We start from the raw sequence: 20,307 nt of genomic DNA on the forward strand, positions 1-20,307 counted from the left end.
GGATGAATTCACTAAACATGGTAAACTTTCCTAATGTATAGATTCCAATCTATAATAGTACAATGTCACCACTACCAGCGGTAGATATGTAGGGGAAAAAAAGTGCTTTGTGTAATAGTATTTCATAGAAAATTAATTGTATTAATAAATATATATACACATACATATTATACAGTATATTACACAAACATCCAATAAAGTGCAATAATAAGTATGCAAAAAGTGCCTGCAAAGTGCAAAACGAGTGCTACATATAATGTGTTGCATACTATGGCATAAATGACTATGTCTCCATCATAGGCATATAATAGGTGAGCCCATCCAGATGTGTCCATATAAGACCAAACTGGGACAAAAGAAAAGAAACCAATGGTAAGACTGGATCAAAAAAGAAGGAAGGAAACCCTCTGCCTCAAATAACTATTTAGATGCCGCTGTTGCTACTGACAGCGGCATCTAAGGGGTTAAACTGATGTGATCAGTACTAAATCCATTACTAGATATAAAGGCTGAACTTTGGCAACCGTCTCACAGTTTTTCAGTGAATAGTTGAAATTTAGTATAAGAGAAATTTTGGACTAAACCAAACTGGACAGATATTATATTACTGTAATAAAAATTTGTAAATCTAGTACTCTTAGCTACTTGATTGCTCAGCATGTAATATGAGTTTTACAAAGTATATAAGCTCCAGTCAGATAAAGATGTTTTATTCCTTAGAGCCATGAATGACTAATATGTACAGTACAGACCAAAAGTTTGGACACACCTTCTCATTTAAAGATTTTTCTGTATTTTCATGACTTTGAAAATTGTACATTCACACTGAAGACATCAAAACTATGAATAAACACATATGGAATTATATACTTAACAAAAAAGTTTGAAACAACTGAAAATATGTCTTATATTCTAGGTTCTTCAAAGTAGCCACCTTTTGCTTTGATGACTGCTTTGCACACTCTTGGCATTCTCTTGATGAGCTTCAAGAGGTAGTCACCGGAACTGGTTTTCACTTCACAGGTGTACCCTGTCAGGTTTAATAAGTGGGATTTCTTGCCTTATAAATGAGGTTGGGACCATCAGTTGTGTTGTGCAGAAGTCAGGTGGATACACAGCTGATAGTCCTACTGAATAGACTGTTAGAATTTGTATTATGGCAAGAAAAAAGCAGCTAAGTAAAGAAAAAAGAGTGGCCATCATTGCTTTCAAAAATGAAGGTCAGTCTTTCTGAAAAATTGGGCAAACTTTGAAAGTGTCCCCAAGTGCAGTTGCAAAAACCATCAAGCGCTACAAAGAAACTGGCTCACATGAAGACCCCCCCAGGAAAGGAAGACCAAGAGTCTCCTCTGCTTCTGAGGATAAGTTTATCCGAGTCACCAGCCTCAGAAATTGCAGGTTAACAGTAGCGCAGATTAGAGACCAGGTCAATGCCACACAGAGTTCTAGCAGCAGACACATTTCTACAACAACTGTTAAGAGGAGACTTTGTGCAGCAGGCCTTCATGGTAAAATAGCTGCTAGGAAACCATTACTAAGGACAGGCAACAGGCAGAAGTGACTTGTTTGGGCTAAAGAACACAAGGAATGGACATTAGACCAGTGGAAATCTGTGCTTTGGTCTGATGAGTCCCAATTTGAGATCTTTTGTTCCAACCACCGTGTCTTTGTGCGATGCAGAAAAGGTGAACGGATGGACTCTACATGCCTGGTTCCCACCGTGATGCATGGAGGAGGAGGTGTGATGGTGTGGGGGTGCTTTGCTGGTGACACTGTTGGGGATTTATTCAAAATTGAAGGCATACTGAACCAGCATGGCTACCACAGCATCTTGTAGCGGCATGCTATTCCATCCGGTTTGCGTTTAGTTGGACCATCATTTATTTTTCAACAGGACAATGACCCCAAACACACCTCCAGGCTGTGTAAGGGCTATTTGACCAAGAAGGAGAGTGATGGGGTGCTACACCAGATGACCTGGCCTCCACAGTCACCAGACCTGAACCCAATCGAGATGGTTTGGGGTGAACTGGACCGCAGAGTGAAGGCAAAAGGGCCAACAAGTGCTAAGCATCTCTGGGAACTCCTTCAAGATTGTTGGAAGACCATTTCCGGTGACTACCTCTTGAAGCTCATCAAGAGAATGTCAAAAGTGTGCAAAGTAGTCATCAATGCAAAAGGTGGCTACTTTAAAGAACCTAGAATATAAGACATATTTTCAGTTGTTTCACACTTTTTTGTTAAGTATATAATTCCACATGTGTTAATTCATAGTTTTGATGCCTTCAGTGTGAATGTACAATTTTCATAGTCATGAAAATACAGAAAAATCTTTAAATGAGCAGGTGTGTCCAAACTTTTGGTCTGTACTGTATGTATAAACTATGAGATTACTAGAAGAACATGAATAATATAACATAAGGATTGGAAAAGTAACTTAAATAATTATGCATGAATGTCCAAAAAGATATACAGGCCAAACATACCTAATTCTGTAAAGTGTAAATTTCTCTTCACTTAGTTCACTGTGCATAACTTTGTTATTTCAAACTCATCCAAAAATGATAGTGTACTTTAGCATGTAATATGTAGCTCAACAATAAGCAACAGGACGCTCTAAGAGGCAGTGTTTAGTCTTAAAAAAAACAAACACAAAAAGCAATTTTTAAAAGATTTAAATGGGCAACATGAAGTTCATGTCCTTTTGTTGCAAGTTCAACCTTTTTGGTCTAGTGCTGAGCAAGCACTTCAGCTCTCCTCATTAAACCCCTTCTCAATACTTCCCCCATTGCCTTTATTGACGGCTCCACCGCTCCAACAGGCCCTAACTCTTGTGCATATACTCTCCCTGCTGTGGACAACAGCCTCGCTGACATGGACAGCACATCATTGAGGCAGTTGTCCACAGCGGAGGCAATGCAACGCTTTATAATTCAGCAACCAACATATAGTTTTACCCAAAAAAGAGAGCCCCTTTTACATTAACTATGTATTCTGGCATATTGATCGTAGAGGTTAAGTTTTATAGCCCATGGCTGTCCTGAAAAACTGCAAATCTGGTCCAATAGCCTTTTTCCTACTCCTTATTAAATACACATATTCTGTATTGATATCTATTCATATATCTGTATATAAACATCTCGATTCCATATTGAGAATGAGCGCCGCATGCAGAAATACACGTAATTACACGCCTTGTCATGCTATCAGTAAGGTTATTAATGATTGTGTGAAGAATGTCCTGCCACACTGACTGCACGTTGCATGAATTTGGTGATGTAACCAGTAGTACTGCCCTTTCTCCAGGGTTCCCACTAGAGGCATTGTTCAACACAGGAATTCCAATTTTTAAATTAATTTTTTCAATAAAATTCCTATGCGTTTTAAAGCTACACCTTTGTTTCTCCTGTTTGACATAAAGTACGGTATATGTAATGTGCTACCTGGACAATTCTTATGTGGGTTTTTTCGTTACATACAGTATAGGGTTATCTGATCTTTTATTACAGTAACAGTCTCTAACATTATAAGAGATAAAGCAAACAAATATTTTTGTTAAGATTGTATCCAGGCATTATTATGTTCATAAAATCTGATCTTAAAGGTGTTATCCACTTTTTGAGATTTTTTTTAAATGCTTGTAATCGGGGCTAAAAATCACTTTTGCAATTGGGTTTCATTCAAAATTTTGCACCATTTGCCACCTATAGCTGCTGTGTTGTACTATGTATTCCTTGCTGAAGAATGAGTTAATGGAGCATCTATCAATTAAAAACTAATGAAACACACACATACATATATTTTTATAATCTCTAGAGTGGATTACAAATCCATGTACACTTGTCAGATGTCTGCAAGGGTGAGCCCGAGCACAATAATCTAAATCTTTAGGCTCTGATCTAATGTTATTCATGATATGATACTTGTCATAACTTTGATTCCTTCATTTCTTTGTTTTTTGCTATTTTATGATTGTTGATTAGAGTCGTAAAATCTGACGCCTCACGAGCCGAGATTAGTATCTAGCAGATCAAAAATCCTAGTGATCGTATTAGCTCTTGTGTATATGTTGTATCATATTGAGATACTTACAGATTACAATCACAACTGTGACCTTTTTGATGATTGAAATTTGGCCTATGCTTTGGTGTTACACATTCCTTAATCGATGTGCTTTCCTACAAAGCAATGATTTATCCTACAAAGAGAGAAATATTTTAACTGAACATGAGAGAAAAAAAAATAAGTTTAAAGTTTCACTCCGTCTAATTCTGTTACTATTTGCTTTGTTCGACAATCACTCTGATCCTCCTAGCAGGGGGACAAGACCTATAGAATAAAACTGGCCAAGACTATAGATAAAAAGGCAATGAATTTTGCTTTCAAGGCAAAAGATGGTACAGTCTATAAAAGAATGAAAACAGGAATAAAAGTACAGTATCTTTAACCTGCAAACGCATTGTACCTTTGTAAAGTTCGTACTGTATAACAAAAAAAGGAAATCACTGTGATGTTCCAAAGGCTTTGTAATTGTATGGCACTAGACTTTAAAAAAAGGTCAGTGCTTAAAGACTGTCCAAAAACTTGACAAGAAAATAGATCAATTTATTCAGAATAGGTAAAGTGTGCGCTGTTTGTTCATGACATGACAAATCTGTCATTGCTGGGTCATTGTAAGGTGTCTTTTTATGTGTGTTTTGTGTTTGTTTTTTTCATGATTATTATTACTTTTTACAGAGTTGCTGTTCAGGCTTTGCAAGGAGGAAGATGTCAGGAGCAGTACTCCAAAGAAATTTGTAGGAGAGAATTCACGGCATACTTTAAAGATGGTACTTCCTACTTTATTTACAGTCCAACTTCTTAATTACAGCTTACACAAAATATCATTTTTTCTCTTCTTGGGCTGTCCTAAGTGTAATCTTTTAATTGTATGATTGTTCAGTGTAAATGATTAAACATGAACATACTGGTTATGTTCTACTGCACTGTATTGCTAGCTTGATCTAATAGTCAAGAAAAATTATTTGTGTTGTGTATTATGTGATTATGATGACCCCTTTTCGACATTAGCTGTACATGTGTGGTGGTTGTCATGTGTGGTCATATTGAGCAGGCTCAAGAGTTGAGCCTGCTCCAATCACAGCAGGTGGTAGCTGTATTATACAGGTGACCCTTCCCTCTAGCTGAGCTAGATGAGAGCTGGCTCTAATCTTGGCAGTTTACCCTTTGTATGTTACGATAAGTAGCAACTCGATCATGGAATGCTGAAGGGTTGTCATGGCGGGTGGGAGTCTACTGAAGGTCTGGCAAGCTTTAAAGTTGATCAACACATTGCAGTATATTGTAATAGTGAACAAGTGATCACATTTTAGTCACCTAGGGAAACCTTTTTTTTAAAAAAAAAAACTAGTTAAAGCACCACTCCAGCGTTTTTGTTATTGCAGCGCTGGAGTGATGCTACTAATCTAGGTTCCCTGCACCTGGTCTCACTCTTTGCAGCCGCCATCTTCATCTTTTCTTGGTGCCGCTCCAGTCAGTGTACTGCAGCTTGTGATCTGCCAGATTGCTCCACTGCTTTCTGGGCAATACAGAAGTTACAACTCATTGTAAGTCTTTGAGAGCCAGAACAAGGCTCTCATAGACTAACTAACATTAGGAGCTTGTGACTGTCACCTCTGACTTCGGTCAGTCACAGGTTGCCATCACGAGATGGCGACGTAGGACTGAACCTGCACCCGAAACAGCTGAAGACGGCAGCTGGTAAGTATAATAATAGGGTCAGGGAATTTAGATTAGTGGCACCACTCCAGCTCTGAAATAAAGAAAGAAAACGCTGGAGTATGTATGTATGTATACATATATGTATGAATGTATAGATGTGTGTGTTTGTGTGTGTGTGTATATATAATATATACACTGCTCAAGAAAATAAAGGGAACACTTAAACAACATAATGTAACTCCAAGTCAATAACACTTCTGTGAAAAATCTACCTGTCCAGTTATGAAGCAACACTGATTGTGAATCAATTTCTCCTGCTGTTGTGCAAATGGAACAGACAACTGGTAGAAATGATAGGCAATTAGCAAGATACCCCCTATAAAGGAGTGGTTCTGCAGGTGGTGACCACAGACCATTTCTCTGTAATCATCCTTTTTGGCTCTTGTTTTGGTCACTTTTTCATTTTGCCTTTGCTCTCACCCCTAGAGGTACAGTAGCATGAGGCGGTGTCTACAGTACAACCCACAGAAGTTGCTCAGGTAGTGCAGTTCATCCAGGATGGCACATCAGTGGGAGCTGTGGCAAGAAGGGTAGCTGTGTCTGTCAGCACAGTGTCCAGAGCATGGAGTAGGAGATGTGGAGGGAGCCATAGCAGGGCAACAACCCAGCAGCCAGGACCGTTACCTCCTCCATTGTGCAAGGAGGAACAGGAGGAGCACTGCCAGAGCCCTGCAAAATGACCTCCAGCAGGCCACAAATGTGCATGTGTCTGCACAAACAATTAGAAACCGACTCCATGAGGGTGGTATGAGGGCCCGACGTCCACAGGTGTGCTCACAGCCCAACACCATGCATGACGCTTGGCATTTGCCACTGAACACCAGGTTTGGCAAAGTCACCACTGGCGCCCTGTGCTCTTCACAGATGAAAGCAGGTTCACAATGAGCACATGTGACAGACGTGACAGAGTCTGGAGACACCGTGGAGAGCGATCTGCTGCCTGCAACATCCTTTAGCATGACCGGTCTCCTGTGGGATCTCCTCCGAGACCTGGAATAAAGCATCCGCCAACTCCTGGACAGTCTGTGGTGCAACGTGACGGTGTATGGAGCGAGACATGATGTCCCAGATTTGCTCAATCGGATTCAGGTCTGGGGAATGGGCGGGCCAGTCCATAGCTTAAATGCCTTCATCTTGCAGGAACTGCTCACACACTCCAGCCACATGAGGTCTTGCATTGTCCTGCATTAGGAGGAACCCAGGGCCAACCGCACCAGCATATGGTCTCACAAGGGGTCTGAGGATCTCATCTCGGTACCTAATGGCAGTCAGGCTACCTCTGGCGAGCGCATGGAGGCCTGTGCGGCCCTCCAAAGAAATGCCACCCCACACTATTACTGACCCACTGCCAAACCAGTCATGCTGAAGGATGTTGCAGGCAGCAGATCGCTCTCCACGGCGTCTCCAGACTGTCACGTGCTCAGTGTGAACCTGCTTTCATCTGTGAAGAGCACAGGGCGCCAGTGGCGACTTTGCCAATCCTGGTATTCTGTGGCAAATGCCAAGCATCCTGCACAGTTTTGGGCTGTGAGTACAACCCCCATCTGTGGACGTCGGGCCCTCATACCACCCTCATGGAGTTGGTTTCTAACCGTTTGTGCAGAAACATGCACATCTGTGGCCTGCTGGAGGTCATTTTGCAGGGCTCTGGCAGAGCTCCTCCTGTTCCTCCTTGCACAAAGGCGGAGGTATTGGCTCTGCTGCTGGGTTGTTGCCCTTCTACGGCCCCCTCCACGTCTCCTGGTGTACTGGCCTTTCTCCTGGTAGCGCCTCCAGCCTCTGGACACTACGCTGACAGACACAGCAAACAGTCTTGCCACAGCTCGCATTGATGTACCATCCTGAATGAACTGCACTACCTGAGCAACTTCTGTGGGTTGTACAGTGCGTCTCATGCTACCACGAGTGTGAAAGCACAACCAACATTCAAAAGTATCCAAAACATTAGCCAGAAAGCAATGGTACTGAGATGTGGTCTTTGGTCCCCACCTGCAGAACCACTCCTTTATTGAGTGTGTCTTGATAATTGCCAATAATTTCCATCTATTGTCTATTCCATTTGCACAACAGCATGTGAAATTGATTGTCAATCAGTGTTGCTTCCTAAGTGGACAGTTTGATTTCACAGAAGTTTGATTTACTTGGAGTTATATTCTGTTGTTTAAGTGTTCCCTTTAATCCTTTAATTTTTTGAGCTGTATGTGTATGTATATATATATATATATATATATATATATATATATATATATATATATATATATATATACACACTGTGTTCCAAATTATTATGCAAATAATATTTTCTCAGATTTTCCCAAATTACCTATATGAATTGCAGTCATTGTAATTTTCCAGTCAAATAACTATTAGAGTACAATTGAAAGGTTTTTGTACAAACTGCCTATGATAACAGTATATTTTTAAAAAAATAAAAAGCTCAAACTGCACTCAAAATGCATGTTCCAAATTATTATGCACAACAGAGTTTTCAACCTTTTCATTTTAATAAAGAACAAAAAAATGGTCATTTTTGAAATTATAAGCATTAGCAGGTTATTACAAACTGAAATCAAACCGTTTTCAACTCAAAACTTTATTCTAGGTGATGTTACATTTGCACATAGGACCCCTTGTTCGAAAGGAGCTTCTGAACTATCTCGTCCATTGAATTTGTCAGGTTTTGGATGGTTTCTGCTTCAATTGTTTTGCATGAGGACAGAATACCCTCCCAGAGCTGTTGCTTAGATGTGAGCTGCCTCCCGCCATCATAGACACTCCTTTTGGTGATGCTCCAGAGGTTCTCAATGGGGTTGAGGTCAGGGGAGCATGAGTGCCACACCATAAGTTTGTCCCCTTTTATGCCCATAGCAGCCAGAGATGCACATGTGTTATGTGCAGCATGAGACGGGGCATTATCATGCATGAAAATGATCTTGCTGCGGAATGCACGGTTCTTCTTCTTGAACCATGGAAGGAAGTGCTGTTTGAGAAACTCAACATACATTATGGAGTTCATCTTTACCCCTTCAGAGATCCTAAAAGGGCCGACAATCTCTCTCCCCATGATTCCAGCCCAAAACATTACTCCACCTCCTCCTTGTTAGCGCCGTAGCCGTGTTTGCATGGGGTGTCCATCAACGAGCCATCCTCCACTCCATCCATCTGGACCATCGAGATCATTTCATGCATGATAATGCCCCGTCTCATGCTGCACATAACACATCTGCATCTCTGGCTGCTATGGGCATAAAAGGGGACAAACTTATGGTGTGGCACCCATGCTCCCCTGACCTCAGCCCCATTGAGAACCTCTGGAGCATCATCAAAAGGAGTGTCTATGATGGCGGGAGGCAGTTCACATCTAAGCAACAGCTCTGGGAGGGTATTCTGTCCTCATGCAAAACAATTGAAGCAGAAACCATCCAAAACCTGACAAATTCAATGGACGAGAGAGTTCAGAAGCTCCTTTCGAACAAGGGGTCCTATGTGCAAATGTAACATCACCTAGAATAAAGTTTTGAGTTGAAAACTGTTTGATTTCAGTTTGTAATAACCTGCTAATGCTTATAATTTCAAAAATGACCATTTTTTTTGTTCTTTTTTAAAATGAAAAGGTTGAAAACTCTGCTGTGCATAATAATTTGGAACATGCATTTTGAGTGCAGTTTGAGTTTTTTATTTTTTTAAAAATATACTGTTATCATAGGCAGTTTGTACAAAAACCTTTCAATTGTACTCTAATAGTTATTTGACTGGAAAATTACAATGACTGCAATTCATATAGGTAATTTGGGAAAATCTGAGAAAATATTATTTGCATAATAATTTGGAACACAGTGTATATATATATATATACACACACACACAGGGTTGGCCATTTATATGGATACACCTGAATTAAATGGGAATAGTTGGTGAGATCAACTTCCTGTTTGTGGCACATTAGTATATGAGAGGGGGAAAACTTTTCCAGATGGGTGGTGACCATAGCGGCCATTTTGAAGTCGGCCATTTTGGGTCCAACTTTATTTTTTTCAATGGGAAGAGGGTCATGTGACACATCAAACTTAATGAGAATTTCATAAGAAAAACAATGGTGTGCTTGGTTTTAACGTAACTTTATTATTTCATGAGGTTTTTTACAAGTTTATGAGCACTTATAAAATGTGTTCAAAGTGCTGCCCATTGTGTTGGATTGTCAATGCAACCCTCTTCTCCCTCTCTTGACATACTGATGGCAACACCGTAGAAGAAATGCTGGCACAGGCTTCCAGTATCCGTTGTTTCAGATGCTGCACATCTCGTATCTTCACAGCATAGACAATTGCCTTCAAATGACCCCAAAGATAAAAGTCTAAGGGGGTCAGATCGGGAGAGCTTGGTGGCCATTCAACTGGCCCACGATGACCAATCCACTTTCCAGGAAACTGTCCTTGTAGGAATGCACGGACCTGACACCCATAATGTGGTGGTGCCCCATCTTGTTGGAAAAACTCAGGGAACGTGCCATCTTCAGTGCATAAAGAGGGCAACACATCATCATGTAGCAATTTCAGATATCCAGTGGCATTGAGGTTTCCATTGATGAAGAATGGTCCCACTATCTATAGATGGTACGATACACAGTTTAGTTATTAAAACATTTTAAAAGTTCCGGGTCTCATTTAAATTTTTTATTTTTTACAAGCAGTAAACCAAAAGAAAAATATATGAATTTGTTTCCATATTGGCCTAACGAATTAAGTTAAAGGGGTTGTCCAATACTCTAACAATCTCCATTGTTATGCCATGTGAGCTGTGCACCCTATCATCTCTCGCTTGCTTCAGTTGAACTTTGGATATTCGAAGGAAGTGCGAGCTTTGGAGTCCATTAGCGACCGCTGATTGGTTGCAGGGTTCACATGATATAACAATGTCATGCAAGACACTGCACTGATATTGCTGGAACAGCACTAAGATGGGAGAGGAGTATAAGGTGTTTTTATTTTACATTCGGGATTGTTGTATTTAAAGGGTTTGTCCGGTCAAAACCGATAAGTCTGCAGTCACACTGTGTGACTGCAGACTTATGAATCCCCCCCATTACCTCCCCAGCTCACGCACTGTGTACTGCGGGGATTCAGCGGTTTCAGACCCGGGACCAGAGGGTTATACATACCCCTGGCCAGTGGGTGTGGCCTCGCTCGCCATACACTTGCATGGAGCTCAGCCACGCCCTCTAGTAGACCACACCCTCTAGTCAGCCATGACCCCTGGTCGGCCGCGTCACTAGACGGGGTGCAGCCTTGGCTCAATACACGTGTATGGAGCGTGGCCAGGGGGAGTGTGTAACTCATACATTTTCTCGGTTACAGGGTCTGAGACCGGCAAATCCCCGCAGCGCACAATGGGAATTCATAAGTCTGCAGTCACACAGAGTGACTGCAGACTTATCGCTATTGACCCAACAACCCCTTTGAGTAGTGGACAACCCCTTTAACATTTCCTTTTTACTGCTATGAGAACTGCATAAAAATTAAGCTCAAGCAACAATGGACTAAATCCATTTTTCTCCATTCCACTTCCCAAGATTTTTTTTGTTTTGTTTTTTTGAGTACTTGATGGCATTCAAAGCTACAACTTGTCTTGCAAAAAACGACCCCTCACAAAAAAATAAGAAATGAGCACTATTAGAAGAAGGAAGATAAAAAAAAGAAAATTGGTTGCATGGGAATTTATAGTCTGCTATTGTTAAATTTTTTGCTGTGAGAAGATTTATTTCCCTTTAAGTGCACCATCAATGTGAAGAATTGGGAAGTAATGTGTAAAACAATGGCAGATATGTCATTAAATTTTTTTTAATTTTTTTATTTTTTCAAAGATGCTTCTGAATCAAGTGAAAAATTGTACGGTCTCTCATGAAATCTGGAAATAGTTTACACTTATAGGTAAAAGAATACATAGCTGGTGAAGGGACACTATGACATGAACGCATTTTAATTTGAAACCAAGAAATACAGCTTTTTTTTTCCCAAAAATACTTCATGGATATATTCTATGTTGTTTGGCACAAGAACTTTTTCGCCAGTCCTGCATTTTTCTCCATATATTGCTTGCTGCTCAGATCCACTGATGACCCAGCTAGGGCGGTTGCAGCCAGATTGACTTTGTGAGAACATTTATTGGTGGCTGTTTCCATACACAACTAAAATAGGTGAGCAAAATTCCATCTGATCGTCTTTTCCTAATTATTCTACATGTCGCAACACTCAGCTCCATGAGACTTTTTAGCCTGAAATTTGTCTGTTCTATCTACTGCACATAGAGCAGTATGGTTCCGAGGTACTAATAAGAAGATGGAGGTTGTATGCTTGACTACTATACACAGAGCAGTATGGATCTGAGGCACTAATAAGAAGATGGAGGTTGTATGCTTGACTACTATGCACAGAGCAGTATGGTTCCGAGGTACTAATAAGAAGATGGAGGTTGCATGCTTGACTACTATACACAGAGCAGTATGGTTCCGAGGTACTAATAAGAAGATGGAGGTTGCATGCTTGATTACTATACACAGAGCAGTATGGTTCCGAGGCACTAATAAGATGGCGATTGCATGCTTGATAGTCTTATGGCTTCATATGGTTGCCTTTATACACCTATTGTTCCATAATAGAGTCCATAAAAATGCTGTAGTCTGCACATTAAGGAATATCCAAACTGTCAATAGCCACAAGACGTTTTTTCCATCCTCTAATACAATTTACAAATCATTAAGACATTATCTTAGTATTGTTAGCCATGTCCTTTTTATACATATTTTTGAAGGTTTCCAATTAACAGATTTTATTTCTATTAATCATTTATTAGCAGGAAGTTATTAATGTGATTGTCCAGTTGAGGACCTCAGCTGATCTCATATTGATAACCTATCCATTGGATAGATCATCAAAATGGTGTCACTGGACCATTTTAAATTTCTCATTTAATTTCTAAGACTATTTTAAGAAAATGATGCCCTCAGAAGGTAAATCCACCTGATAATGCTTACCACAGACTGAAAAAGGTTGCACATCCTTAATTAATCTCTCTGATCATTCTGACCCACAAAATCAAGTTATGACTTTATTTTTGCTGCACAATGAATAACATTTAAAATGTAAAACATAAATATTGGTGGCAAATATGTACCCCAAAATGATGTCACTGACCAATACAGCTCATCTTGCACAGAACATGCTTACCTACAACTATGTTAAAATATAAAATATGGCTCTTGAAATGTGACAATAAAAAAAAACATGCTTTGTCCTAAAGGTGCAAAACACCAAGGTTACTTACCGGTAGCCGTTTTTTCCTGAACCCATGACAGCACACCTTGAGAGGGATCCGCCCCATCAAGGACAGGAAACCGTCTGAAATAAAAGGGCGGTACCTCTCCCTCGCTTCAGTTGTTTACAGAGCATTGAGAGGACCTCCCAAAAAGGTTAGACATATAACCAACACCTACAATATATATAACACCCCAAACCGTGCACACCAGGGTGTGAGAAACAGAAAAATAGGGGGGAACAACTACGGGTACTATCATAGGTTCAGGAAAAAATGGCTACTGGTAAGTGTTGGTGTTTTCTGTTAAGGGGACGGTTGCAAACAACTTTATTGAATAATGGAAAGCAACCGAACCCTGGGTCCGCGATGCAGCCTGGTGGACTGCGGCCGAACACCTTCCTGGTGAGAAGGTAAAACAACCAACTTAAATAACAATCCCCTCCGTGTTACTGCACACCGGAGCGGGAATAGGGAGTCGCACTTTCTCCATTAACTGCACGAGAGATGTGCGATAAATAATGCAGGCAGTAGGATGCGCGTGGGTGCTACACGCCGGCGTATAAGTGCTCCCAGCCGGCGTGCTACCGGACTGAGGAGTATCTCTCGACGTGGCTTACAGGTGGTGCCGGGAATACGGCATCTGCAGACTGCTCGGGGTGTATGGCGACCCCTTTGTCGGAGCCAGACTGTCAGACGAAGCTACCTGCCTCTCTCCATCTAAGGCTGCCTATCCCCCGCTAAACCTGCCTGAATCAAGCTAAAGCACACGTGGAGCTCAAACGACCAAGCGTCCACACAACACCATCACTGCTCAATGATCAGAGCCACAGCCATGTTTGTGGGCGGGCTTTTTAAAGATTAAGCCCTGCCCACCGTCGCACTATTGGTGACGTCACCCGCGACCAATCCGGGGGTGCCAGGTCACCGGATCAGCTGACTCCCAAACCACCAATCACGGTCCGCCATGTCACGGGCATGCTCAGTGCAGAGAATCCTGGACTTAGGCTGCAGCAGCCCTGTTTCCCTCCGCAACCTATCCTTCACGTTGCTAGACAACCTGTACATCTCGTGCACCAGCTAGGCATTGGGACTGACGACGATGCTGAGCAGCATCTGCCCTGGCTGGACTGGAATGGGAGACCACAGAATCCACTGATGGTTCTGAACCCATTTCGAATCCAGCAAACGCCCGACGCCTAACATTTTCCCCTCACCCATGACAGCACACCTTGAGAGAATTTTGGAGAATTATGAGCACCCTAGGGAGGGACCACCACCTGAAGTACCCTTCTCCCAAAGGTAAGGTCAGAGGAGGACAGATCCAACCGATAGTGTTTATAGAAGGTGGATGGCGTAGACCAAGTAGCAGCTCTACATATCTGATCGATTGAGACATCTGCCCTCTCCGCCCAGGAGGTTGCGACGACTCTGGTAGAATGAGCCTTGACATTGTCCGGGGCCGGAACTCCTGTGGACATATATGCTAAACAAATGGCCTCCTTAAGCCACCTAGAAATAGTACCCTTGGACACCCCGTGACCTTTCCTACTCCCCTGAAAGGCCAGGAGCAAGGAATGGTCCTTCCTCAATACACTAGTCATGTTAATGTACTGTAGAAGGGATCTTCTAACATCTAGGTTATGGAATCTAACTTCCCCTGGGTTTTTTGGATTGCTGCAAAACGAGGGTAGTACAATCTCCTGGTTACAGTGGAATCTAGATACCACTTTGGGAAGATATGCTGGATCTGGTCGCAAGGTGACCCTATCATCATAAATTTGCGTGTACAGAGGATCAGCCGAAAGGTCACCCACCCTACGAGCTGACATTAAGGCCACTAAGAGGGTTGTCTTAAGGGTGAGGATCTTTGGAGAGACGTCCTGTAGGGCCTCGAACGGGTCACTGGTAAGTGCGTTCAAGACCAAATTCAGGTCCCAGGAAGGAACTCTAAGGGACCGAACCAGTCTGGCTCTGGCACAGTATTTGATAAATCTAGAGACCCACCTGTTTCCAGCCAAGTTACAATTATAGAGCGCCCCCAAGGCCGACACCTGAACCTTAAGAGTCCCCATGGCTAGACCCAGGTCACGCCCCTTTTGCAGAAACTCCAGGATTCCCCTGATTAGAGGCTTGTCTGATAACGGAGCATCTATAAAAACTAGGAATTTCCCCCACACTCAGTTATAAATCTTAGTCGTTATTGGTTTCCTACTACCCAGCAAGGTAGAGACTAACCCTGGTGAAAACCCCTTGTTACTTAGTAGTGTCCTCTCAAATTCCACGCCGCAAGATGGAATCCTCTGGCTTGGGCATGGAATACTGGTCCCTGAATGAGAAGGTCCGGCCTCTCTGGTAGAACCCAGGGATCTGAAGCCGACACTAGTCGAAGCAGGGAGAACCAAGGCCTCTTGGGCCAAAAAGGGGCTATAAGAATTATCCTTGAGCCATCCTCCCGAATCTTCCTCACCACTGCTGGAACCATTACTAACGGGAGAAAGGCATAGGCCTTCCTGAACTTCCAAGGAATCTGGAGGGCATCTACAGCATGGGGATTTTCTGCTGGGTTTAAGGAACAGAATCTGTCTACCTTCCTGTTTGCTCTTGTGGCAAACAGATCTATGTCTGGCTGTCCCCATAACTGGACAATCTATTGGAAGACCCCCGGGTTTAAGCTCCACACCCCCTGTCTTAGGGTGTGGCGGCTGAGAAAATCTGCCCTTACGTTTTCCACCCCCCTTATGTGAAGGGCACTGAGAGATGGGAGGTGTTGCTCTGCCAGGTGTAGGATTCTGTCTGCCACAGCAATCAGGGAGCGTGACTTTGTTCCTCCCTGGTGATTTAAATAGGCCACTGTTGTCTGGTTGCCGGACCTGACCTGGACGTTGTGTCCCTGAATGTGAGGAAGGAAGCCTATCAGGGATTTCTCCACTGCCCAAAGTTCTTTTAAGTTTGAGGATGCCCCCATCTCGTGGTATGCCCAGTGACCCTGTACTGAGAGCTCTGCTAGATGACCCCCCCCCCCCCATCCAGAGCCGCTCGCATCGGTTGTAATCACCCGGTCTACTGGTCTGGACCACTGCACGCCTGATGTCAGATTTTTCCTGTCTGTCACCATGAAAGGGAATCTACAGCTTCTAGGGAGAGAGAAAACTTGCTTTCTAAACGCCCGTTGAAGGACCTCTGCGCTGACAGGACCTCAGACAGGCCGTCATAGAGCCCAGGAATGACATTGCTTCTCTTAGGGACATCACGGAGACCTCATGGCTTTCAAGACTAAATTGATTATTTTGCGGACCTTGTCTTCTGGGAGGAAGCAGGCTTGGAGACGAGAATCCAGGATTAGACCTAGGAAGACCTGAGTCCTTGAGGGGGTTAATTTTGACTTTTGGGTATTTACCAACCACATATAGTAAAAGGAAAGTCAGCTCACCCAGTACTTATAATCCAGCTTGCATGGAACCAGGTGGATCCACACCAGAATATGCTAAAAAAAAAAAAAAAAAAAAAAAAAAAGGATAGTTGTTCCAGGGTATGGTAAAATAATTATTTTATTTTTCGTCCAATAAAAAATTGCAAAAATTACAAAGGTTGCATAGACAGGGTAGGGGAGCAAGACGCGTTTCGAATGCTCGCTTGCGTTCTTTAACACTGCAATGCAGTGATAAAGAACGCAAGCGAACGTTCGAAACGCATCTTGCTCCCCTACCCTGTCTATGCAACCTTTGTAATTTTTGCAAGTTTTTAATGGACGAAAAATAAAGAGAGAATTTTTTTACCAGACTCTGGAACAACTATCCTTTTTATTTACCAACCACCCTAGCTGTTGCAACACCGCCGTGACTTCTAGAAGTTGTCTGGAGCAGTGGACTTCTGATTTTCCTATTACCAAAAAGTCGTCTAAATAGGGAACGATCACTACCTTTTTGTTTCGTAGAAAGGCTGTTACTTCCGCTATTAACTTCGTGAATATTCTCGGGGCTATGGAGAGGCCGAATGGTAGGGCAGTAAACTGAAAATGCCTCAGCTCTTTCTGAATGAACAGGGCTACTCTCAGATATTTCTGGTAGTCTGGATGAATTGGGACGTGATAATATGCGTCCATTGTTTTTTTTTATCATGAACAGAGGGAAATAGAATCCCTTCCTCCTTTATGATATCGAAACTTCGAGAAGGACCCGTTTCTCCACTAGCCCTAATATTTCTGACTCCAGGGCGATCTGTTCTTCCTGGACCTTCCTCTTGGGGGTAATCATAAAGGTCCGGCGAGGAATCTGGCTGAACCGTATCTTCAGGCCACCGCTCACAACATTCAGAATCCAGGGGTTTGATGTAATGGCTTCCCAAGCTGGAATAAAATGGGAAAGCCTCCCCCCTACCTCCGGCCTGGCGTCATTGGGAAGACTTTTTTGTATTGGAGGACGGTCTTCCAAACATATAGCCTGACTCCTTCTTGGATTTGGACTCCCATCTTCTCCCATCTCCCGGAGGGCGACCCCGATATAAATTTTCTCCTCCGAAAACTAAACCTTTTTGAGTCCCCTGAAAATCCTGGGAACCCTTTGTTCCTATCGCCAGCCTTCTCTAAGAGGTCATCCAGCTTCTGGCCAAACAGGAGTCTGCCATCACACGGGAGGGAACATAACTTATGTTTGGATTGTAGGTCGCCTGGACAACCCTTGAGCCACAAGGCCCGTCTGGCAGCATTAGATAGACTTGCTGATCTAGCCGAGAGTCTAACAGAGTCCGCTGAAGAGTCTGCCAGGAAGGCCGACGCTGCTTGCATCAGGGGCAGATTTGAAAGGATTCTATCCCTAGTGATCTTTTTATCCCTAAGTTGGTCTTCCAATTGTTGGAGCCACACAGGTGCCAGCTACCGCAGGCTTCAGGCCTCCTGCTTCAGCTTCCCAAGTGTGACGTAGTAAAGAGTCAGCCTTTTTATCAAGGGCATCCTTTAGGACGCCTGAATCCTCCAAGGGTAGGGAAGATTTTTTGGATGACCTGGCTACAGTCCCGTCAACTTTGGGGATTTTATCCCAAGGCTCAGAGTCCTTCTACTCAAAGGGGTACCTTCTTTTAGAGAAGGAGGGTAAGGCCTCTGATATCTCTGGTTTCTTCTTTCTTCCACTCTCGGTCAATGAGGCCCTGAATTTTAGTGTTTACTGGGAAGGAGCGTCTCTTTTTTTCTCCAAGGCCCGCAAACATTACGTCTTCCCGGGTTTGGATGCTTTCTCCTCCCCCAGACCCATGGTTGATCTGACTGCTCTGACCAGTTTGTCCGTACCCTCAATGGGGAAGCAGGGTCTACCGTTATCCGATGAGGAAGAGGATGATGAATCACTCAGCCATAAATCCTCGGACTGGGGGGAATCAGAGCTGGAGGAGACATCTCTATGGGATCTTTTCTTTCCTCTAAACAACCCCTTCAGGGACCCCTGAACCTCTGCGTGGACTATGGATTTCAGATTGGATGCGAAATCCTGAGAATTTCCTGCTATTGTTTTATTAATGCAGTTCAGGCAAAGCGGCTTTTGCCAATCTATGGGCAGGGAAGTTTGGCATAGGGCACAAATCCTGTGCTTTTGCTTGGCGCTACTCTTCTTAGGCTCCTACAGAAGGAAGCACATAAGAGACTTCCCATTACTAAAAGGTGACATTCACGAAGATCACTCACCCCTGAAGTCACAAACGGGTACCGGATTCGGAGGCTGTAGCGGAACACGCGATGATTCCTTTCTGGATGGTCCAGAGGTGTTTGAAACCTTGCTCCTGCGGCTGCCACTGCGATTGCTTGAGCGGCTGTTCGTGTGAGAGGCGTCCGTCTGCCTCTTCCGTTGCTGAGGTGGGGGGGTTAGCTGCTGCTCTTGACTATTCTGGTCAGCCATCTAGCAGAAGCGTGCCACGCTCCTAGGATAACCCCCCCCTATAATATAGGGCCATCCAGAACCTCCTCCGGTTCAAGGGCCCTCCCCCTCCTTCCCAGGCCGAGGCTCCACAGAAAAACCGGCCCAGGAGCGCTTTACAGGGCACCGCCATCTTGGATTGGGTGCCTCCCCCTGACGTCACCCGGCACGCCTCTCCCAGCAAGCCCTGCGCCGTGACGTTAGGCACGTCATACCCGGAAGTTGCCGCTCCGGAACGCGGCAGGGGGAGGGCGGCGCAGCGGTCTACGGGAAGCCGGAGCCTGCCTCACTGCGTGCGCCTGCTCGGACGCAGGACCCAAATGAGCTGCGGACGGCGCTTCTGGAGGCTGGAACCCGGTGCACAGGCCAGTGCCCGCTCTTCCACACCGGAACAGACCCAGGTAAGTGTTCTTTTCCAGACAGGTTCCCATCAAGGACAGAAAACCAACTGAAGCGAGGGAGAGGTACCGCCCTTTTATTTCAGACGGTTTCCTGTCCTTGATGGGGCGGATCCCTCTCAAGGTGTGCTGTCATGGGTGAGGGGAAAATAAGTCTTTCCTGAATATATGACAAGGACAGTAGAGAGAATCATGCCGAGGGTGCTTAATTATAGGCCCTGGGGCCAGATTAGTTTGGGGGAATAGACACCCTGCAGGACTAGTCCTTACTAATTTGCATATAACGAGCAGCATAATAAAAGTGATTATAGCACACAGATTGTTTTGGGATATCAAGGACTTCAATAAAATACAGAAATAGGGCTTTGACGCATAATGATGGCAGTTTGGCGGACCCGACAGGTTCTCCTTAAGCACAATTAATATTGATTCTTAGGGGGAAGAATATTTGTGAAAATGTATGCCATCTCGTAGGAGAGATTATTATTTTTCATGTCCTCAACAGCTGCTTAACATGTCACCTTATTTTTTGGGGCTCAAAGGGAACCTGTCATGTCGCTAAACATTATTATCCTGTAGTTATAGGGTTAATCTGCAGATTAATAGCATTACAATGCTCTCTTGCCGCTTTACTGAAAGCACGGCTCCCAGGAGGAGGAGCCACCAGTACTTTGCACACCCTGGCTCTCTGACAGCTCACTGCACAGATGTGCTGCAGAGCAAGCTGTCAATCAAAGTGCCAGGGTGTGCTTATAGTCTCCACTTACTTTGTAATGAACGGTGACTGTAGCCACTCTGCACTTTCAGTAAGGTGGCCGTACAGCATTGTAACACTATTAACCTGCAGTTTTATCCTATATCTGGAGGTTAATAGTGTTTGGGGGCATGACAGGTTCCCTTTAAAGGGAAGGCTCAAC

The 20,307-nt window shown here is 43.6% G+C and overlaps 1 protein-coding gene across 1 annotated transcript in view; it reads left to right on the forward strand.

The window, feature by feature from the left end:
* The window catches only part of CNTLN (centlein), a 503,552-nt gene that overhangs the window by 315,868 nt on the left and 167,377 nt on the right, over positions 1–20,307 (forward strand). Inside the window, 1 exon segment of the mRNA XM_073665439.1 lies at positions 4,738–4,829. Within this exon segment, the coding sequence (XP_073521540.1) occupies positions 4,738–4,829 (92 nt within the window).

The sequence above is a fragment of the Phyllobates terribilis genome, unplaced genomic scaffold (assembly GCF_046119375.1).
Source record: "Phyllobates terribilis strain yellow unplaced genomic scaffold, ASM4611937v1 Scaffold_1__5_contigs__length_1240528914, whole genome shotgun sequence".
NCBI lineage: Eukaryota > Metazoa > Chordata > Amphibia > Anura > Dendrobatidae > Phyllobates > Phyllobates terribilis.